Source organism: Gopherus flavomarginatus, chromosome 2 (assembly GCF_025201925.1).
Source record: "Gopherus flavomarginatus isolate rGopFla2 chromosome 2, rGopFla2.mat.asm, whole genome shotgun sequence".
Taxonomy (NCBI): domain Eukaryota; kingdom Metazoa; phylum Chordata; order Testudines; family Testudinidae; genus Gopherus; species Gopherus flavomarginatus.
This window is the reverse complement of record NC_066618.1, coordinates 41,924,119-41,947,807: the sequence shown is the minus strand read 5'-3', so window position 1 is coordinate 41,947,807 and position 23,689 is coordinate 41,924,119. Positions and strand designations below refer to the sequence as shown.

At 40.8% G+C, this 23,689-nt stretch overlaps 2 protein-coding genes across 3 annotated transcripts in view; one reads left to right on the top strand and one right to left on the bottom strand.

The window, feature by feature from the left end:
• The window catches only part of LOC127044584 (tRNA (cytosine(38)-C(5))-methyltransferase-like), a 513,024-nt gene that overhangs the window by 449,348 nt on the left and 39,987 nt on the right, over positions 1-23,689 (bottom strand). The window lies entirely within an intron of this gene.
• STAM (signal transducing adaptor molecule) overlaps positions 1-23,689 on the top strand; it is a 69,605-nt gene that overhangs the window by 30,551 nt on the left and 15,365 nt on the right. Inside the window, exons 2-8 of one of the 2 annotated variants that reach the window (XM_050939574.1) lie at positions 4,609-7,262; positions 9,321-9,396; positions 9,485-9,580; positions 13,199-13,345; positions 13,692-13,782; positions 18,457-18,649; positions 21,959-22,053. In XM_050939574.1, the coding sequence (XP_050795531.1) occupies positions 9,346-9,396; positions 9,485-9,580; positions 13,199-13,345; positions 13,692-13,782; positions 18,457-18,649; positions 21,959-22,053 (673 nt within the window). In that variant the 5' untranslated portion in view covers positions 4,609-7,262; positions 9,321-9,345. The remainder of the gene's footprint in view (positions 1-4,608; positions 7,263-9,320; positions 9,397-9,484; positions 9,581-13,198; positions 13,346-13,691; positions 13,783-18,456; positions 18,650-21,958; positions 22,054-23,689) is intronic. The other variant, XM_050939573.1, reaches the window with a different exon arrangement.

Sequence of the window (23,689 nt, the reverse complement as noted above, 5' to 3'; positions counted from 1 at the left end):
TACAAACATATGCAGTCTTTTAAATGTTCACTTATTTCTATTTTGTATTTTTGAATTATAGTTAAATATCACTAGTCAATTCACTTGTTCCTCTTTCATAAATTATCTGCACAAGAACCTGCCAATATGCTGCTTCACTCAGCATCCATAGGGTTAGGGATTACAGAAAAATATAACTTGGCCAGTTTTGCAATGTTGGGGAAGTATGGTTCTGCAGCCCTCCACAAAGCAGTCAGTGAAAGGGTACTGCTGCATTTCTTTGCATAAAACCAGTAGCTTTGTAATTCATTTTTGCAAGCTCCTATTAAAGCCAGGTATTGAATCCAGTGGAAGAACATCCAGCCTTAATGTACATACTTGCATCAGATCAAACACCTTTAAGGAAATGGTATGCCCTCTGGGTGAAACACAGTTTTTTCTTCCATTGATATTGTGGTAATTTTCAAAGCTTATCTGAAAGTTTCAATATATGGGTTTTGAATCCATGTGTCACTGCTGTGTTGCTCACATTTAAGTGCTCAATATGTGTTAATTAAGTCAACTTTTATTGTTCATTTGATGAACACGGATTTCACAGGATTACAGCCAATCTAACCCCTGATGTAGACATCACCGAGTCGATGGAAGAATTCTTCTGTTGACTTAGCTACCTCCTCTTGGGGAGGTCGATTAACTACAGTCACAGGAGAACCTCTTCCATCGCTGTATTGAGGGTCTATACTAACATGCTACAGCAGTGCAGCTGCAGCATTTCAGGTGTAGGCAAGCACTCAGTTAGTCTTATCTGCAATGCTCACATAATATACCTTGCTAATAACATTGGGATGACCAATTTCCCACACGCTGATACGCTAGCAGCAATAGTCAAAAAGGTTTTTAAACATTGAGGGTAAAAATTGCCTTTTAAATCAACAAGCTCTTTGCCGTGTCTTGTGATGAAGTCAAGTTTTATCTGTAAAATTTCTGATTTTTCCAGCATATGTTTCAGCACTTCAACACTTCCATGTCTGGTGTAATTTTCTTTCCTCCTCCACAAAACTGGAGTAGACTGCAAGATATTCAATAGCAACATACCAGTTTCCCCATCTCGTCTTAACTGATTCAGGGGGCAGTTTTACAGGAAAACTGGGACCCACAGCTTGGACTACATTTTGCAGATACTGTTTAAAATGCAATTTTCTGCTCAGACAATGTTGACTATTATTGTTAGCTTGTCAGCATGTGGGAAATTGGTCATTCTAATGTCTTGAGAAAGGTCTATTGTGTGAGCATTGCAGGTAAGATGAACTGTGCACTTGTCTACACTTGAAATTCTGCAGTGCACTGCTGTGTATACACTCAATACAGTGATGAAAGAAGTTCTGCCATCAGTTAATCCACCTTCCCAAGGTAGGTAGCTAAGTCGACAGAAGAATTCTTCCATCAACCCTGTGCTGTCTACTCCAGGAGTTAGGACAGCTTAACTGTGTCGCTCAGGTGTGTCTTAAATTTTGAGTATAGACCTGGCCTGAGTTAGGCTGTAAGCTCTGAAGCACTTGCTTGTAAGCTTTTGACATGCAGGATACGTTTTCAGATACAAATGTACTGATATAATCAAAATCCATTCCAAAGGTATTCAAATACTTAACTACAATACCACTGCACAAGCTATTGCAGATAAATTGTATCAGCAAGGACAGCGTACTGGTCCGAGTCAGGTGTGTCTTCACCATTTAGGCCTTGCAAAGCAAATATTATGCGACTCATACTCATCTTGGCCACCAGTTGATTCATCTGTGACCACAGACAACCAGACTTCTTCATGAGTTCCATAATCCTGCTTGTGACACTCATAAGTTTCAAGTAAATATTCATCAATCCAGCTAAGATGTGAAGAAATCTCTCCACCTTTATCTATATTCCATCCAAAGAATTCCCTTGGCCTCGGGTTGTCCAGGTTTTCAAGAGGGATATTTGCGTAAACATATACCTCTAGTGGATCAGTATTTATAGTTAGATTCATGTTTTTTGGTGCAATTTTGAAACAAGTCACAAGTTTTGTTTCTTAGCAAGTAAAGCAGCTGCCCATATTGCTTTGTATTCCTGACTTTCTCTTTTGGTGACTACGTGATTCAAGATGCGTATTAAACTCTTTTTTTTTTTTTTTTTTTTTTGAATGAGAAGAATAATATTGCAGGAGGTACATCACTATGTAAACACCCTGATAAATACTGCTTTTGTGTGATCATCTGCAGACCCATTTTAGCTTTTTTAGATGCATCATTCTGCTGTTGTCAGTGAGCAGTGTGTCCCACCTAGATTGCATTTTTAGATTTCTGTCGTGCATCTCTGCTGTGCATGTGCATAACACTGTTCTTCCGCGCATGGGTGCAGCACTGTAAGCTAAAGGTCATTTTTTATATTAAATACTTTATTACAGAAATTTTTCCTTTCTTAAAAAAAATTGAAAATAGTCATGGTTTTGGGGTATCTTCATGATTTCTGTGCCCTGCATGAAATCATGATTTACACAGGGACCTAATTGTAATACATTTCGGATAAATAGATTTTGTACCTGGGCTGGCAAACTTACGACAATTTTTCAGTGCTGGTCAAACTCTTAATTGCGATCCCTCTAAATGTTTGTCCTTGTAATGTTACTTTCTTAGGTCTACATACATCTTAACTTTAAAGTTAATAATAGTTGTTCCTAAAAGGTACCTATGCCTTTTCTCAGGTATATTGAAGCTTATCAAATTTATGTGTAATGATTGTATGGACAACAGCTATTCCAAAGTGTGTGTATGTTTGTATTGCAATAACTGTGGAGTGAAAAGTTTTACTTTATCTTATACTGATATATTCTCAATCTGTTTTATGAAGACATGTACTGAATAATAGCCATAGCATGTAGGAGCTTTTTCTATAATTAGTAGTACTGCATATGAGAGGGAGGTTTATGTAAAACGTAGACACAGCCAAATATAGTTTAGCCAAGCAGTAGTGTAACTTGTACCAGAGTTTCATTTTAGTTGTCAGATATCAATGCACACTGTAAAACTCTTTTAGGTGTTAGAGGAAAAAAAGCCTACTGTAAATTCATTTGAGAAGAAAGAAAAGAACAATTTGTTAAGGGAACACAGCTCAGATTTGTTCAATGGAATATTCAAAAAAATTGTTGCTTGTATGGGGGTGATACTTTTTCGAACCCCCATTCTTTCAAATAAAACCCCATATAGTTATATAACAGGCCCATAGCATATGTTTGAAAATTCCAATGGAACTGCAGCATTTTTTTTTCTTAATTTTACTTTATATGTTGTTGATACCTGTGGTGGCTGTTGAAGAAGACAGAGCTGCCACCAGTAGCAGTGCAAAAGTAACAGTTGCAATACTGTGACCCCCTAAAATAACCGTGCAACTCCCTTTTGGATCAGGACCTCCAATTTGAGAAAAGCTGGTCTCCCTCATAAAATCTGTGTAGTATAGGGTAAAAGCACACACAAGACCAGATTTCATGGTGGGAGACCAGAATTCACAGTCTGTGATACATTTTTCATGGCCGGGAATTTGGTGGGGCCCTATTTATGATACAGGCACGGTGCTTAAAGTGGTCTGAAAAGTGTGTGTGTGTGCCTGGCATTACCCGCATATCAGCCCAACAATTCTGGCCAAGTCAATGCTGTCCTCAATCCCCCATCCAGGCCCTGGGGTGGTGCAGTGGAGTCCACTTCTCTTCCATGCTGCCCAGTTGCCTTACTAAGGCTATTTAAAATCAAGCAAATACACAGCCAATATTTATAACTTCGAATACAAAAATGATACATGCATACAAATAGGATGAATAGATTATAACCTTTACAGAGAGATGTTACATGGCATATGTAGAGTAAATGTCATATATACATTCCTAAGCATATTTCCATAAAGCCTTATGGGGTGCACCATCACAGCATTATAAACCTCAATTGGCCTCTCGATTCTTCCTGCTGCCTGCCAGGCAGGAGGACTCTCACAGAAAGAGGAGCAGGAGCTTTAGGAGAAGACCTCCAGAATCCTCTTCCACATCTGTCTATTCTCCCCAGACACTTGTGGGGTGGGGTGGGGGTCCAAGCAGGCCTTTTGATGGGATGCTTGGGGATGATGTAGTAGAACAGGACTCTGATCCAACCTACTCTGTATTTGCGAACCATTTATCCCATTTCAGTCAGGCTTGGGCCCATATTATGACAAACTGCTGGGTGTTAAGCTCAATAGCAGTAGGACATACCCTTCAATTCAGTTCTCCCCCCTTCTACCCCCCTCCCGCTCTGTCCCTCTTCAGGAACCCTTCTCATGAGAAAATTCTAGCCCAAGAGATGTAGTCGCTCCTAAGGTTGGGAACGGTGGAAGAGTTCCACCAGAGTCAAGGGGCCGGGGATTCTACTCCTGAAATTTCCTAATCCCGAAAGCCAGCAGTGGTCTCAGACTGATTCTGAATCTCCCAGAGCTCAACAGATACATGAAGAAGCTAAAGTTCTGCGTGATCTCCTTGGCTTCCATCATCCCTTCCCTCCAGGGGACTGTTACAGTGACCTCAGTTTGAAGGATGCTTGCTTCCATTTTTCAGTTTGTTTGTTTTTTTCACAGATGATGCCTCAGATTTGTGGTGATCAACATGCACTACCGATTTGCAGTTCTCCCATTTGGCCTGTCAGCGGCCCTCGGGTATTTATGAAGTACTGGTGGTCGTTGCAGTGTTCATGAGGAGGCTGGGGATTCAGCTTTACCCTTACCTTGATAACTTGCCAGAGCCTTCCTCCAAGCAGGGCATTCCAGGCAGTAGTGATGCCTATAGAGAGCCTCAGATATCATCCCATCGCAACAGCAAGAAACTGCTTGAAACTCCTAGGCCACATAGCCTCATCCACTTGTGTGGTGCTGCATGCAAGACTTGAACTCCAGCCTCTCCAGTCATAGCTGGCAATGGTATACTTGCTAAGCCAACACAATTTGGACATAGTGAATACAGTTCCCCTGTCAGTGCTTGCCTTTCTCAAGTGGTGGCTAGACCCCCTGATGGTGTATGCAGGAGTCCTGTTCTCAAGGGTCCAACCATCAGTATCTCCCATTACAGAAGCTTCAGCGAGGAGCTGGTGTGCTTACTTGGGTTCCCTCAGAACTCCGGGCCTCTGGTCTCAGGAAGAGTGTTCCCTGCATCATCAACGTCAGGGAGCTCAGGGCAGTGGACCTGGCTTTCCAGGCATTCCAGCCTCAGGTAGCAGGCAAGAATGTGTCAATTCTCACAGACAACACAACGGTGATGTTTTTTATCAAAAGGCAGGGAGAAATGCGTTCCTTTCCCTGTGTCAAGAAGTGCTTTGCTTGTGAGAATTTTGCATAGCCGACTCGATCCACCTCAAGGCCTCCTAGCTGCCGGAATCGCAGAACAGTCTAGCGGATCACCTCAGCAGATCCTTCTCCAGCCATCACGAGTGATCCATTCACCCAGATGTCATGAAAACCATTTTCCGGATGTGGGGAATGCACCAGATATACCTGTTCGCGACAAAGCATGACAAGAAGTGTCTGCATTTCTTCTCCCTCCTGGGCCACAGCCCCAGATCTCTCGCAGACGCCTTCCTCCTCCCTTGGATGGGTCATCTCTTCTATGTGTTTCCTCCTATTCCTCTCGTACCCAGGGTCTTGCTGAGAATCAGAAGAGACAGAGTGTGAGTCATCCTGATAGCCCCTGCATTGCCCCACCAATGTTGGTTTGCCACACTTCTAGGCCTCTCGGTGGACACCAATCCTTCTGCCTCTGTATCCAGACCTGATCTCGCAGGACCACAGCTGCCTGCATCACCTGATCCTCGAGTCCCTCCATCTGACAGCCTGGAAGCTCTGTGGCTGAACCCCGCAGAGATAGCATGCTTGGAGCAGGTCCATCAGGTCCTACTAGGGAGCAGGAAGCCCTCCACCAGAGCTATTTACCTGGCAAAGTGGAAGAGGTTCTCTGTCTGGTCCATGGAGAAGAGAGTATTGCCTACAGAATCATCAATACTATTCATTTTGGTCTACTTACCACACCTGAAGCAACAAGGTCTAACTGTGGCATCTATTAGAGTCCATCTGGCCACAATCTCAGCTTTTCACTCATGGGTGAATGGCTTATGTGTGTTCTTGAACAACATCTCTAATTGGTTTCTTAAGGTTTGAGAGAGTGTACGACAACCAATCTCTCCCTCGAACCTCAAGCTGGTATTATCAAACCTGACAGAACCCCCATTTGAGCCGCTGGCGACACGCTTTCTCTTCTGTGTCCTGGAGGTGACCACCAGGCTATTACTTTTGCCAGAAATGTCTCAGAGATCTAGGCCCTAACATCAGAACCACCATACACAGTAGTCTTCAAGGACAAGGTCCAATTGTGTCCTCATCCAACCTTCCTCCCGAAAGTGGTTTTGCAGTTCCATAGTAAACAGGCTATCTTCCTGCTGGTCTTTTATCTGAAACCACATATGCATAGGAAAGAACAAAGCCTCCATTTGCTAGATATTAGACATGCACTGGCCTTCTACATAAAAAGGACTAAACCATTTTGGAAAACTACTCAACTATTCGTAGCCATTGCAGCCAGGATGAAATGTCTTCCTGTTTCAGCCCAGAGAATTTCATCATGGATGACATCCTGCATCCACACATGCTATGACCTGGCAAAGGTTCCTGCTTCACCTGCCCTGACAGTACCTTCCACAAAGGCCCAAGCATCTTAGGTAGCATTCATAGTACAAGTTCCTATCCAGGAAGATTGTAGATTGATGATGTGGTCGTTAGTGCACACTTTTTTGTTTCTCATTACACCATCGCCCACCAGGCTAGGGACAACGCTGGATTTGGCCAAGTGGTGTTGCAAGTCAGTGTGTCAATAGACTCCAAACTCCTCACCTGGACAGCTGCTTGGGAATCACCTACATTGGAGTGGACACATGCAAGCACTCAAAGGAAAAATGGTTACTAACCTTTCCATAACTGTTGTTCTTCAAGGTGTGTTGAACATGTCCTTCCAAGACCCGCCCTCCAACCCTGCTTCACAGTGGGCCTGAAAGAAGGAACTGAGGGGCCATGGGTCAGCAGGACCCTTTTATACTGGTGCTATGAGCGTGCAACTCCTGGGGGGACTAGAGCTGACCCAACAGATACCACTGAGGGGAAAATTTCTGGCATTTGTGCTCAGACCGAGCACACACCTACACAGGAATGGACACATGCAACACATCTTGAACAACAACCGTTACGGAAAGGTTAGTAATAGTTTTTTCCTTCTCCCTCTTTGGTGAAAATAGTATCAGCTCTTCAGGGGAGAGGGAGAGAACTCTGCCTGTCTCTTGCAGCAGCCTGGATTGCTGTTGCCCCAGGAGGTAGTAAAAGCAGCCAGTTTGCCCCAGGTGCTTCTAAAAATGTGCACCCCTCAGCAACCCAGTTCCCTTCTTGGAAATTTGATTTTACTGGTCTGTGACCTGTATCTTTTATACACTTTTCAGAGTTCCCCAGAAAAAAGATGATTTAAAGTGACTGTAGATTTACTGAAAGGCTTATTCGTGTCAGTAGTTAATGAATTCACTATTGCTTAAAAAGTATAGAGAGCTGTCTTCTTTGCTTTGTTGTAGGTACTAGTGATAGGTGTAAAAAAAGCTAAAGATATATAAAATAGAACCCTAAACATTCAAATCTTGTTTTCACTTTTTGGGGGAATACGGAGGTGTGTTTATTATGGAGTACTATTACCTTTACCGCAACCAGTTTCATATACCAATTATATATATATACAGTATATATTCCAAACCACTGCTCCTCTTTCCCCAGTTCCAGAAAAATCAAGGCAATCCATCTCAAAATTCATATCAGATGTCATACCAGGATAGAATTTTTCTGGGAAGTATGGGGCAAATGGAAGGGATGTGGGTGTTACAAATTATATTCTTTACTTTTAAAGAACATTTTCTAAATCTCTTTTGGCTTGGAAATCTCCAACAGAGATGTGAATAGAAATTTCATCTTCATTTCTCCAAAATCCCTAACAAGTAGACTATCCTATCATATGTTTTGAATGGTTGCGTATAAGAATTACAAAGACATTGTGTGAGAATCCAAAAACAGACATATATATTCACTTATAAATCATGTATTGCACATTATTTTTCTTTAGAAGTGTATACAAGGTGTTTCTTTTAAGATGTTTACAACACAACACAAAACACAGCATTATGCACATGAAGCCCCTGGGTACTGTGCAAAGGTTACATTGTCCAGATATGGATCGCTGTGGTAGGAAGAGCGGCCAGATTGGGACCTCTGGGGTGCAGATGACTCTAGTCTACCAAGAGTGTGAGGAAGAGTGTTTGCCTTTTGGTAAGAGGTGGTAGAGAGTCTAGTACATGAAATGGGTGGAGAGGAGGCAAGCACAAATGAATGTACGATCTTGTATGGGAAAGAATTAGGGTCCATTCCTGCGGTGTGTAACTCTGCAGGACTCCTGTCTGCAGGAAACTCTATCACTGAGCAATTCTCTTAATTTAAAAAAAAAAACAGACAAAACACTCGTAAGGGTTTTTAGGTTGGCTAATAAGATTTTTTTCTTCTGAAATATATCTGTTAGCCTATAGTTCTAATTGTAGTTTCTGTCTGAGACAAAAACCATAAATGAACCAAATGAAAGATTTCGTTTGACCTACAATATTCCATTCATATTACAACATGGAATACCCAGGTATAGAATATGTAGCCAGCTATATTTTACCGTCAGATTATAACAACAGTTTTTATTCACCTTTCTATTTTGTGTAGATGTACACAAAGGAAGCTATTCCAAACTAAAATTGGATATTGATGTGTTTCCTGCTCATACAGAAAATCTGAATATGCAGAGACAAACTAGATCTAGCTAGAAATTGGTCTTCACAGAAATTATACTGTATTTTACACAGTATATGCAACATACAATGTTTGCTACTTTTTAAGAATGTTTTTTTAAAAAACCAAGTTTTTTTCATAAAGGTAGATGGATTATACAGAACTATAATTCAAAAGATAAAATAAATTTAGCCTAATAGGGACCTCCTCCTAATTCAGAAATCTAGCGATCTTGCACAAAGAAATGTTTGGGAAAGTAGAACTGATAAAGGTATAGTTCTTAAAATTGCAACGTGGACAAAAATGTTTTTTGTCCTTGAAGCTAACAAAGAATTATTTTCCTGATATTTATGTAAAGCTTGCTTTACTTCGGCCTTTTCCCTCATAATTAGATGTGGTTCATGGACTGTAATATTTCAAAGTTGTAATTTTTCCTCCTTAATTGTTAGGCCTAAGGATTGCCTTCGGTCTGTTATGAAGAGAGTGAACCATAAGGATCCTCATGTTGCTATGCAAGCACTGACAGTAGGTGGCCTTTTCCTACTTCCTTTTTCCTCCTGCAAAGCTATGTTGTACAATGCATGGCTGGTTTTTAATTTCTTTTTCTCTTCAGCTTCTAGGAGCATGTGTATCAAACTGTGGTAAAATCTTTCATTTAGAAGTATGTTCGAGAGATTTTGCTAGTGAAGTAAGCAACGTATTGAATAAGGTAATGTATTGTGTTCCTTTACAGTATTTCATGATAGAATCTGAATTAGATGGAGGAAATACCATTCTGAGAGGTAGGATGGAATCTGTGCTGTTGAGGATTGGAAATTGTGTGGGGTTGTGAATTTTAACAGAGATGTGAGGCATGGATGAGACTGTAGTGAGTGAGGGTTGGGGAGGAAATGATTGCTTGTCAGGTTGTGGTGGGAACAGAGTGTATGCATTAGAACACCTTTTAAAAAAAAAAAGATTAAATGGACTTTATGCATTTAGACTACTGTAGTAGCTACGAGCATGATTCACTCTTTCTCTAGATACTTTAGATGACGCATCTCATAGTAATACATGTTTTTCTTGTATATGTGAAACAGCAAATAGTAGGTTTCAGAGTAGCAGCCGTGTTAGTCTGTATCCGCAAAAAGAACAGAAGTACTTGTGGCACCTTAGAGACTAACAAATTTATTTCAGCATGAGCTTTTGTGACCTACAGCTCACTTCTTTGGATGCATAGAATGGAGCACACAGACAGGAGGTATTTATACATACAGAGAACATGAAAAGGTGGAAGTATGCATACCAACAGGAAGAGTCTAATCAATTGAGATGAGCTATCATCAGCAGGAGAAAAAAAACCTTTTGAAGTGCTAATTAAGATGACCCATAGAAGGTGTGAGAAGAACTTAACAGAGGGAAATAGATTCAATTAGTGTAATGACCCAGCCATTCCCAGTCTCTGTTTTAAGCCTGAGTTAATTGTATCTAATTTGCATATTAATTCGAGTTCAGCAGTCTCTCTTTGAGTCTATTTCTGAAGTTTTTTTGTAGCAAAATTGCCACGTTCAAGTCTGTCACTGAGCGGTTAGAGAGGTTGAAGTGTTCTCCCACTGGTTTTTGAATGTTATGATTCCTGATGTCAGATTTGTGTCCATTTATTCTTTTGCGCAGAGACTGTCCTGTTTGGCCAATGTACATGGCAGAGGGGCATTGCTGGCACATGATGGCATGTATCACGTTGGTAGATGTGCAGGTGAACGAGCCCCTGATGGCATGGTTTATGTGATTAGGTCCTATGATGGTGTCACTTGAATAGATATGTGGACAGAGCTGGCATCGGGCTTTGGTGCAAGGATAGGTTCCTGGGTTAGTGTTTATGTTGTATGGTGTGCGGTTGCTGGTGAGTATTTGCTCAGGTTGGGAGGCTGTCTATAAGCGAGGACTGGCCTGTCTCCCAAGATCTGTGAGAATGAGGGATCATCTTTAAGGATAGGTTGTAGATCTTTGATGATGCGCTGGAGAGGTTTTAGTTGGGGGCTGTAGGTGATGGCTAGTGGCATTCTGTTATTTTCTTTGTTGGGCCTGTCCTGTAGTAGGTGGCTTCTGGATACTCTCCTGGCTCTGTCAATCTGTTTTTTCACTTCAGCAGTTGGGTATTGTAGTTTTAAGAATGCTTGATAGAGCTCTTGTAGGTGTTTATCTCTGTCTGAGGAATTGGAGCAAATACGGTTGTATCTTAGAGCTTGGTTGTAGACAGTGGATCGTGTGGTGTGTCCTGGATGGAAGCTGGAAGCATGTAGGTCAGTATGGCGGTCAGTGGGTTTCCGGTATAGGGTGGTGTTTATGTGACCATCACTTATTAGCACAGTAGTGTCTAGGAAATGAACCGCTTGTGTGGATTGGTCTAGGCTGAGGTTGATGGTGGGATGGAAATGGTTGAAATCACGGTGGAATTCCTCCAGGGCTTCTTTTCGAGTCCAGATGATGATGTCATCAATGTAGCGCAAGTAGAGTAGGGGCATTAGGGAACAAGAGCTAAGGAAGCTTTGTTCTAAGTCAGCCATAAAGATGTTGGAATACTGTGGGGCCATGCGGGTACCCGTAGCAGTGCTGCTGACTTGAAGGTATATATTGTCCCCAAATGTGAAATAGTTGTGGGTGAGGACAAAGTCACAAAGTTCAGCCACCAGGTTAGCCGTGATATTATCGGGGATACTATTCCTGATGGCTTGTAGTCCATGTTTGTATGGAATGTTGGTGTAAAGGGCTTCCATATCCATAGTGGCCGGGATGGTGTTTTCTGGAAGACCACCTATGGATTGTAGTTTCCTCAGGAAGTCAGTGGTGTCTCGAAGATAGCTGGTAGCATAAGGCCTGAGGAGAGAGTCCACATAGCCAGACAATCCTGCTGTTAAGGTACCAATGCTTGAGATGATGGGACTTCCAAGATTTCCAGGTTTATGGATCTTAGGTAGCAAATAGAATACACCTGGTCGGGGTTCTAGGCATGTGTCTGTACAGATCTGTTCCTTTGCTTTCTCAGGGAGTTTTTAGAGCAGATGGTGTAGTTTCTTTTGGTAATCATTAGTGGGATCAGAGAATAATTGTTTGTAGAATGTGGAGTTAGAGAGCTGCTTAGCAGCCGCTTGTTCATATTCCAACTTACTAATGATGATGACAGCACCTCCTTTGTCAGCCTTTTTTATTATGATGTCAGAGTTGTTCTTGTGGCTGTTGATGGCATTGTATTCCGCACAGCTTAGGTTTTGGGGCCAGCGATGCTGCTTTTCCACAATTTCAGCCCGTGTACGTTGACGGAAGCAATCTATGTAGAAGTCCAGTCTGTTGTTTCAACTCTCAGGAGGAGTCCATGCAGAATCCTTTTTATTACAGCATTGGTAGGAAGGATTCTGTGGGTTAGTATGTTGTTCAGAGGTGTGTTGGAAGTATTCTTTGAGTCAGAGACGGCGAATGTAGGATTCTAGGTCACCGCAGAACTGTATCATGTTCGTGGGTCTGGAAGGACAAAAGGAGAGGCCCCGATATAGGACAGATTCTTCTGCTGGGCTAAGAGAATAGCTGGAAAGATTAACAATATTGTTGGGTGGGTTAAGGGAGCTACTGTTGTGGCTCCTTCTGGCATGTAGCAGTTTAGACAGTTTAGTGTCCATTTTCTTTTGTAGAGAAGCAAAGTTTGTGTTGTAAATGGCTTGTCTAGTTTTTGTAAAGTCTATCCTTGTGCAAATAGTAGGACTCCATTGCCTAGATCTCCTAAAATTTTGACAGAGAACTGAAAAATTGGTGAAAGATCAGTTAGTTTTGAATAAGTTCCTAAGGCTATGGCAGTCGTCGTCGTCTTCTTCTTCAATACTTAGCCAAATGGTCAGCCGTAGCAATCGTCTACCATTTGGTCCGTTCTTGTGCAGCCGCAGAGGGCTTGATGGGCTGAAAGTCTAACACTGAAACAGGCTTGATGCATCCATGTACTAGTGGGTCTGCCTCTGGGCTGTCTCCACCCCTCAGTTGGTGGAATTTTATCTTGGATGTGGGATATGGCAGTAAAAAAATTTAAATGTTCTTAAAATACAATATTAATGCTGATAGTCCTTACCAATTGTGATTATGTCACGGTTCTTCAGTCTGTTCTTGTTATCAGACAACTTGTTATCAGACAATACTAATGGTTAAACATTTGAAGAAACTCTCCACCACAGGAAATGAAGAGAATTAAGAGTGCATCAGTTTGATTATTTTGTGATCTTCTTGAGATACTAAATTTAATTTAATAAGAAATTATTAGGAACAGATTCCTAAATTTATATAACTTAACTTCTGCCATTTCCAGGGTCATCCAAAAGTCTGTGAAAAGCTAAAAGCCCTCATGGTGGAATGGACAGATGAATTCAAGAACGACCCACAGCTTAGTCTAATATCTGCCATGATAAAAAATCTTAAGGAACAAGGAGTTACATTTCCAGCTGTTGGTTCACAGGTATAATAATATGCAAAAGCTTGTGAATTGAAGTGATGAGTGAATTCTTGAAATTTCATACAAATTCTGTTTATCTTCGAGGTCTGCAGTTTTGTAGGTTTACTTTTAAAAGTTATATAATGCATTTTAGAAACAAAATGCCAACTTATAGAAACATTAAGAATTCCTCTGTTTTAGACAAAAATTGAATGCTCCTTTAAGGAGTGCATGCTGTGATTTACATTGGATTTTAAAATAAATGGCCTCATGAAATTTGGTTGAGACAATGACAGAACAAGATAGTGTGTTTAATGCACTGCCATCAAGTCCATTGTAATTAACTTTCACTCTTTTGGCGTTTGGCTAGGCTGCAGAACAAGCAAAAGCAAGCCCAGCTCTAGTAGCCAAAGATCCTGGTACGGCAGCTGACAAAAAGGAAGAGGAAGATTTAGCAAAAGGTGAGTGTATTTATTTTCTGATCTATATACTTTATGATATAGTTGTTAATATCTACTAAATACATATTGCGTAAGGGACTGTTTTGTTTTACCTCCTTTCTTGTGTGTAATAGTATATTTATGGACTGATTATGATTATGTAAACATAGTTATGATTATTTCCATTTTAAATGTTTAAAAAACATGGAAAAGATTTAAAAAACGCTTTGTTTTACTTATAGGTATTAAAAATCATTTTCTCCTTTTGACTTATAGGTATTAAAAAGAATCATTTTCTGCTTTTTGAATTAGTGAAATGAAAAAGTGAAGTGACATTGTAATAGCCTGCCAGTTAAATGTGATCTCAAGGAGAGCTTCACTTTGAAAGACTTAGTGGAAATCCTTTACTTGTTTTTTTCCCTCATTTGAGAGTAGATGAGGCACCTTAGTTGTCTGGAGTATCAAAACTTGATAGGATCAGCAGTCCACACAGTGCAAGTGGTGTGCAAAGCTGGCTTAAATTTTTTGCTTGCACTACCCCAATCATAGTGCTATTTTGTGCACTTCTCTCCACCATGCATTTGGAGTAGTCTAGAAGCTGCTCTAAGTTACACTGGATGATAATTGCCATAATGGGCCCAAAAAACTAGTCCAGAATTGTGATAGTGTAGTGGAGTCCTGACCAGCACCTCCTTTTCAGTAGCCTTGCATCTTTCCTCTCTCCTTACTCAGGCAGCAAGGAGCTTGTGTTATTCATGAGCTCCTATGCCGGTTGTACACCTCAGCAGGATCATTCTTGTGCTGGGTTGATCCTACCTGGGCCAATTATCAGTTTTTTAAACCAAAACATGCTAGCAGTGACAAGACTCTCAAAGATCTGGCCCTACATATTTTTTAGCAAGAAGAACGACCTTTTGATTAAAGTCTGTAGCACGGGGATGGGCAAACATTTTGGCCCAAGGTCCACATCTGGGTATGGAAATTGCATGGTAGACTATGAATGCTCACGAAATTGGGAGTTGGGGTACGGGAGGTGGTGAGGGCTCTGGCCGCGAGTGTGGATTCTTGGGATGGGGTTAGAAATGAGGAGTTTGGGATGCAGGAGGGGGCTCCAGGCTGGAGTGGGGGGGTGAGGCTCCGGCTGGGGGTGTGCGCTCTGGTTTGGGGCTGGGTATGAGAAGTTGGGCGTGGAGGAGGGTGTTCTGGGCTGGGAAGAAGGGGTTTGGAGGATGGGAGGGGGGGTCAGGCCTGGTGCAGGGAATTGGGGCGCAGGAGCTGTGCAGGCTCCGGGTGGCGCTTACCTCAAACAGCTCCTGAAAGCAGCGGCATATTCCCCCTCTGGTTTCTACGCAGAGGCATTGCCAGTTGGCTCTTTGCGCTGCCCCATCTGCAAGCACGGCCCCCTCAGCTCCTATTGGCCTCAGTTCCTAGCTAATGGGAGCTGTGGGAGCGGCACTTGGGGCAGGGGAAGCGTGCGGAGCCCCCTGGCTGCCTCTGTGTGTAGGAGTCGGTGGGGGGACATGCCGTTGTTTCCAGTAGCCACGTGGAGACATGGAACACGCAGAGCAGAACAAGCTCCGGACCCTGCTACCAGGCGGGAGCTTGAAGGCTGGATTAAAACATCTGAAGGGCCAGATGCAAGGTAGCAGGGTCTAATTCTTGTGAGATCTCCATGAGATAAAGTGTTATTTAAAAACCGAACCAATATATTTCATGATCGGGATGCTTCAGTCTACATTCTCTGGACACAGCCTGGTTAATCGCAGTTACGAAGTGCAGAGACAATGGCAAGTGTAAAATTACAATCTTTTTCTGTTTTATTAGAATTGCATAACTGCTTGGCTAGAGAGGGGGTGAAGTGGTGGCAGATAGTGCCCTTGGGTGCAAAAGACTTTAAAAACGATTTCAGGCCTTTCACATTTTGAAGGACATAACATTTCTTATGGTGGTGCCCTATTGCTAAAGGAAGATATTATTCCAAGCAGTTGGTGGGAAACCTGCAGTGTATTAAAACATATAGTGACTGAACAGCACATCTGTGAGTGGAGTGGGCTAGTCAGCTACTGAGGTGGCCCTTGGAAATATGCCCTTTCCTGCAATGTAACTGCATATCGAGAGTTTCTGCTTCAGGAAAAGTTTACAACTATCAATAATCAGGATTGAGTCAGAGGGTATGGCTACATCTGGAATTTCAAAGCGCTGCCCTGGCAGCGCTGCGGGAGCGCTGCCACGGCAGCGCTTTGAAGTGTGAGTGTAGTCAGAGCAGCAGCGCTGGGAGAGAGCTCTCCCAGCGCTGCATGTAAACCACATCCCTTACGGGTGTAGCGTGCAGCGCTGGGAGCCGCGCTCCCAGCGCTGCTGCCCTGATTACACTGACGCTTTACAGCGCTGTATCTTGCAGCGCCCAGGGGGGTGTTTTTTCACACCCCAGTTGCAGCGCTGTAAAGTGTGAGTGTAGCCAAGGCCTGAGTCCATGAGAGAATTAACAGGATGCAGCATTAGTTCACATAGAGCTTACCCTGATGTTGCTGCATGCAGACCTCTACAGCCTTCCTCTTCCCCATCCCTGGCACAGTTCTGGACAAAAAATATCATCCTACTTGTACCTGGGAGAAATAATTTTGTGACTCACAGACAGCATGGACGATCTCTAACTGAAATGGACTAGATTTGGAAATAGAAGACAGTTTCTGAAAAACACACACAAGCAGTTCACTTTTTCCAGGTGGCTCCATAGATGGTTCAGTGATTACAGAGTGGCAAATTTCAAACTCTTACTACTGAAAGGAAAACATGACTGACCCTGGTAAACATCTGTGTCTTTACAGTTTTAAAAAGAAGTTTAAAGCAGGTTTTTTACTGTTTTCAATTCCCGATTTCCATCTTGAACTCCGTGTGGTGGTGGATGGGGGAGTGGAGGGAGGGAAGGAGATTTCAAAGTGCTCTGAAACAATCTGCCATTAGTAGGTACATGGTGCCAGCCAGGGCTTCTCATAACTTGTGCATTGGTTCACAGAGCAGAAATCCCTTCCATTATTGTAGTAATAAACTTCTACTTGGAGTCAAAAACTTAAGAGGTTCTGGGGAGGCTTTGGTCTCCACCACCTTTTCTGCAGGCTCGCAGTAGGATGTTCCTCGGGGTGGGGGAGGATGAAAAAGCTGTTTGGAGTAGGAACCTAGAATTTGCTGTTAATTCTGTTCCACAGCCTTCTTTGTGATTGGTTTCATAAACAGAGTCACCTGCTGCTGGCTCCCATCAGTCCCCATGCTGGATTCAGGGACAAGCAGGGCACCATTCTGGCTGACCAGATCGTCATGCACCATGGTTGACTCCTTGCTGGATGCAGTGCCCAGCACTCGGTCAAACTCCTGATAAAACAGCCATGACATTGGTGAATTGCCCAAGATGTGGTTCTTGTCTCTCGTCTTCTGGTACTCACTCTTCAATCTCTTAATACGCTCCCTGCACTGATCACATGTCTGGAAAATCTACAGAGCTAGCCAGCCTTTTAGCTCTTTGCTGGGACACATGGTCATTACTGGTACTTTTGCCGAAGTCCACAGTTTTAGTGGTCTTGCACTAGAGTCTCACCAAAATCAGGCTGTGCTCCCATGGTCGTGAAGCAGCACAATTTACAAAGGGCTTGTTCTGTTTGGTATCCACTGCAAACTCAGAAGTCTATCCGATAGTGTGCTTGCAGCTCAGTAATCAGAAGAGAATAGGTAATGTTGACTCACAAAGCTGGTGCTGTATGCTAAAAGAGAGGGGATGGGGTGGCTTCTGTTTTCATTTGAGTTGATTGGAGATTGTTGAGATAGAGAGGACAGAGGAAGTCGGCCCTTGGAATTGTGGGATACTTCTGGAGGACTCCCAGGACACTAGTCAAGCAAGGCTGCGTCTACACTGCAAAGCAATAGGGTTCAAACTCTGAGTGTCCTGTCTTGACTTGGGCTGGGACCCTGAGTCTGAGCCCTGGGTTGTCATAATTTCAGTGAAGATAGAAGGGGGGTTAGGCTTGAACTTGAATTTAAGCCTTGGCTTATGTTGCAGTGTAGACATATGCTATGTGACTAAGCAGGTTAGCAAAGGATATATAGATTATTTGTATTTATTGTGTGTATAAAGTTTTTGCACTAGTAGTTGGTGGACATTTCTGACCTTTAACAGATGACAGCTTCAAGGATTTTTGTATTACCAAATGTAACTTGTAATCATAAACTGTTAAGAGGATTTTTTAAAATAGCAATATATTTATTTTCTTTTTTAACACTCCAAGCAGCTTTTATTAAGAATTTTAAATTAAATGTACATGTGTCCAAAGAAAAATATTCATTGAGTTGCAAATGTTTGGATCAAACCCACAGGTACATAAACCTCTGGGAAAAACTCCCCCTGACTTCTTTGGACTGGGGCCTTTATGTTTAGTATTAAGTACTGATCCTGTTCCCATTGAATGCTATAGTAAAGCTCTCATTGACTTCACCTTGAGCAAGATTTTGCCCACTAGCTTTAAGATGATGGAAGTCAGTATCTTTGCTCAGTGTAGTTATTTCTAAACAAAGGGAAAAAATTGTGTATTGTGCGACAAATGCAGAGTTACACTACAAAACTAGCATTGAGTAAAATTTACAAATTGTTACACCTGCCCCTTTTTGTATCTGTGAATTTTAAAGGAAATTATTTACTTTTTGTAGCCATTGAATTGTCTTTAAAAGAACAAAGACCACAGCAAACAACACTTTCCAGTTTGTATCCAAGCACGTCAAGCCTCTTAACGAACCACAAACATGAGGGCCGAAAGGTTCGCGCAATCTATGATTTTGAAGCTGCTGAAGATAATGAATTAACATTTAAGGCTGGAGAACTTATAACTGTACTTGATGACAGGTAACTTACATAAATGTTCACAAGTAATGCATGCTAGAAGTACGTTTCTCAGACAAATGTTGAATATTAAAATAAATTCTAAATTCTCAAACTCTATAGTTACTATATTTTTGACAACGCTAGTTAGTATAATCTACATTACGATCATGTATAATGTTGTGATCATATATTGCACTACTCCAATGCTGGTATGCTTTTATTCCTCTATTGGAGGTTTATTGTTTCTCAGGATTGGATTTTATTTTCCTCAATCAGTTTGCTTTAATTATAATGTTTGTAGACCTGCTTCTGAGGAAGAAATAGATCCAGAATGTAGCTATTTCAAAGTTCTTGGATATCTTCCAGTTTTTTTAGCGAAAAAGTTTTTATTCTACCCAAATTTAAATTTTCCAAGAGCAATGTCAGTGCTAATGAATAGTAATTATTAGAATTGTTTGACTATTTCATATTTATACTATGGTAGCATCTAGAGGCCCCAAGCAGGTTCAGTGCTCCATTGTGCTGTGTGCAGTATAAACATAACAAGTCCCTGTTCTAAACACCTTATTCTCTTGTTGTTAAAATTTAAATGTTCAAAATTAAGTAGTACTATCAATGAGCAGCATTTATCTTTAATTCTTATTTTAATTCATAGGGCAACAAGTAACTCTTCTTCTCTAGGGAACATTTGCTTTCTAATCAGAGTGGCTGGTTTCCCTTTTTTTATCCAAACACAAACACATACACTTATCCTCAAAACTCTTTGGGTTACTGTCCTTCTGCTTCCCTGCTGTTTATTTGGCATTTCTACTACTGATCTAACTAGTAAGTTTTTCACTGTTTTCAGTTGTACTACTATTTCTTCCTTTCTAGGTTCACAAATTGCGCAATTTGCATAAATCGCAAATTATGATCACATTCCATTCTCCCTTAGACATCCTATCTGTTTTATATGGTCTGTTGTATACCATCACTGAAAAGTGCAGGAGCATACAGGATTCCTAGGGAGAAAGTAAATCTGTTTCTGTTAAATATTGAGCTGTGTTGTAAGATTTTTCATTTATTCTTGACATAGCTGGCCTTACCTACACTTAAAAATTTTGTTGCTGTTGCTACACCTGCAAAGCCCTTTTAGTGTTGAGTAGCAAAAAAGTGTGTTTGCAGGTAGAGCTTATTTTGCTCACCAATCCAGAATAAGATATACCAGCAAAAGTACTTTTTTGCTGATATAACTGCCTGTATAGTCGGGCTTTTGCTGGTCTAGATATGTTGTGTGTGTTTAGGATTGTTTGGGTTTTTTTTGGTTCATTTATTTATTTATTTATTTTATGAACAACACTAATTCACATAGCTATGCTGCTAAATCTTTTAAGTATAGACTTGGCCTAAATTGAATGAGATGATGAGATTTTAAAATCTTGCTAGTATATAGGGCACTGATTTTCTAAAAATGCCATATATATATCACTGAAATGGTAATTTAAAAAAAAAACCATACACTTCACTCTCTAGACATTTGTTAGTAACAATAAATGAGACACTAATCACTGGCTGTCTAATTTGTATTTTAAAAAATTGTCTCATATACATTCTCTAAGCACATGTACAGCTTTTAAACTAGTAACTAAACAAACATTTTACAGATTGGTTTAGTGACAACAAAGAACTCTGCCTCAAACTATCAAGTTTTTCTAATCGGTTATTAATCACAGGAAATCCCCTGTGCCTCTGGTATTATGTAAGTAGTAAAACTTAACTAACAGCTCAATATTGAATAAAAACAGACACAACTTTCTTTCTCCAGTGACTGTGCTGGAATCTCTCAGCAATGCAGGAAGTCTGTCTTGAGGATAAAATATGGAGAATAGAAAAAACCTAAACAGGAGGTTGGGATTCCCTCTGACACCATTTACACTCGGTTTATCCAGAACACCTTGTCCAGTTCAGGGAGAACACTTCATCCAGTTCTCTGGGATCCAAAACCCCAAGTTTGACTTTGGATTTCATCATTCAGGTTCCTTTATTTGTCATACAGCAAAGCTATGTTGAGTTGATCATACTCAAGCCTAGGGCTGGGTATAAGGCATACCATACATCCAAAGTTACACAGGCAACTTCTTCCTATACATACATTTACACATTACATTGTATTTGCTATACATTAAATCACACTTTTTTTGGATTGGCTGTGTTACTTTGCAGGAACCAACCCCTGTACAGCATGCTCTGTCTGTGTGCTGTTCACATGGAACCTGATCTTTACGTTCCAGGTTTATCTTGTCTAACGTCAGGATGTTGCTGCTTATTCTAGCTATTACAGACATCCTGATTCCAGCATACTGTTTGTCAAGTCCCTATTTACAACTTAATCTTCCATTCACCTTCCCTATTATGCCCACTAAGAAATGAGGCAAATTACTTATGTCAAGCCAAGCCTATCCAGTAATACCATCTGAAAATTCCCTGTATTTATTTTACAATTTGGCTATTTATATGAAGGCTGGAAAGTTCTGTTTTCTTTAAAATGTTGTTGATCAACTATATAAACATAGCCTTTCGAGAGAGAAGAAATAATGGAATACACAAAGATTTAGCTAATTAACTAATATGAATATACAATGCGGACCAAAGACTACCTTTCTGGCTTCTGCAGTACTCAGCAAAATACCTGGCTTCCTGCCCATATATTTAGGGTTTGATCCTTCAAGATGCCAATTGCTTTCCACTCCCATTGGTATTGTCTAGCACTTTGCAGGATCCAAGCCCTTAATGCAGAAGCTTAAAATCAGTACAGAAACAAAAATGTTAGAATTGTCATACCAAGTTAGTTCAGTGGCCCTTTCAGTCTAATTCCTGTTTCTGGCATTGTCCATTACCAGCTGATTCAGAAGAAGGTGCAAGAAATCCTGCATCAAGTAGTTAAGGAATAACCTGCCCATCAGAAAAAGTTTCTTACTAATCCATGTCAGTTGGGGGTTGACTTTAGAGGAAGAGAAACTTTCGTGTTCTTAAACTCTTGTAACCCTTTAATCCTTACTATAATTATGGATGTATCTATATAAATATTCAGTCCTTTGGGGATTCTTGCTAAGTTCTTATCTTAAAGTTTCTGACAGGATATTGTGAAAAAAGAGAGGCATGCGACATCCATAAAAAGCTTTTGGAACTATCAGGCTGCTCATACTCAATATTTGGACACATACGTTAGAATCCCATGTTTAAATTAACTTATTTTCATGTTGAATGTTTTTGTTTAAATATCTCACATTTTTACTTGAATTATGCTGTAATGTAGAGCATTTTATATAAAAACTATTTTTTAATCTTCAGTGATCCAAACTGGTGGAAAGGTGAAACTCACCAAGGAATAGGATTATTTCCCTCTAATTTTGTAACAGCTGACCTTACTGCTGAACCAGAAATGAGTGAGTAACACTATGTTCATGCTGAAGAATATTTATACAACACAATGCACCCAATATTTGTTTTGGTATTTTTAGTCTGCGCATACAGTGGTATTAGCACCATTAAAAATGAGAAATAAACCATTCTGAATCTATTCCAAGCAAAATAATAATAATCTCAATAAAGTTCAACATAGAGCCTCTAATCCTAATGTTCTTGTTTACATCTATGTCAATGTAGATATGACTTTTCATAATCTGTCACTTCAATAAGAGACTTGTAAGTTCTTGTCCACCGAGGACCCTGCCACCAGAGCGTTCTGCTCTGAGACACAAGTAGGCAATTCTCGCTGTTAGCGTGGAATGCCCAGCTGTTAAAGAGGGACTACTAAGCTATAAGATGCAGATACTAGCACCGAGGACCCTACAGATAGATGAAGATAGGACTCAGAATCCTACAGCCAATAATGTGGGCAACCCTTCCTTCCTAGATACTCTGCAGAGACAGGTACAGCTATACCTGGGCTTGGGGTTTATTCTTGTAAAAGGGATCTCCCATTCAAAGGACTTTGTCTGCCCGGTCTGCTTATGAGCGTGTGTGTCACGCTTTGGACTTCAGAGTCACTCTAGAATCCACAAAAATAGAGAGCATGAAAAGAACATAGTCGAACCAACGGACTACGTGAAGAAGAAGAGTTCTCCCAGGAAGTCTGTTTCCCTTCGGACATTTTCATTAACGTATACCCACATTATTCTACTTTGTAGTTCATTTATAAGGTTAGAGATACAGCAATGGTTTATGCGGAACAAAGGATCCTCTGCTGCATCCTTACAAACAGTAGTGGTATCTACCTGTCTTGGAGAACTATTCTGTAAATGATCCTTGATCCTATGAAAAAAATAAAAATTACAATTAAAGCTTACTGGGGCAGTGACTGGGATGAAAGTAGAAAAGGCTAGAGCTCCAGCAGAAGAAATTTGCGAATTGACCATTGCTTCTACCTTTCATAATTTCAAACACTTTCCCTCCAAGAATCCTAAGGTGCAACTTTCAGTTGGAAACCATTCAATGCTGTGGCTGAAGTTAAAGTAAAAACAAATCAGCTGTAACACTCTTATTTGTGAAGGTGCTTTTTTCATTTTTTTGCCCTATTGGGTCTGCTCTGACACCTTCACAAAAGTATAGGATTGGTGGACATGTACTGGATAAAAGGAACAATTTGCTGTTTTAGTTCCTTTTAGCAGAAATAACATCCTTCAGTCTGACCCTCTTTGAGCACTTAAGTAAAAAGAATAAATGTTTAATATTTAATAAGGCTTTCAGGGTGACAAACTATAAATTTAAATCTGATTTAATTTTTCATTAGACTTATCGGTGGGTTTGTTAGGTTGGGTACTTTTGTTACCTTTGACAAATTCATGTTGAGATGGGAGTGGATGCAACCAAGCAATGTTGTTTTTTTTTTTGTTTTTTTTTTTAAGTATGCATGTGGGTGCACTTGTTCATGCTCAGACACATGCATCAGCAACCTTAATAGGTGGTGCCACCATCCTATTTTATATATCTGTAGATCAATCTATATATAAAATTATAAAATATGGCTTACTTCTAAGGAGTTATTGATAAAGCAAGAATTTTCCTTTGCACTTTCACATC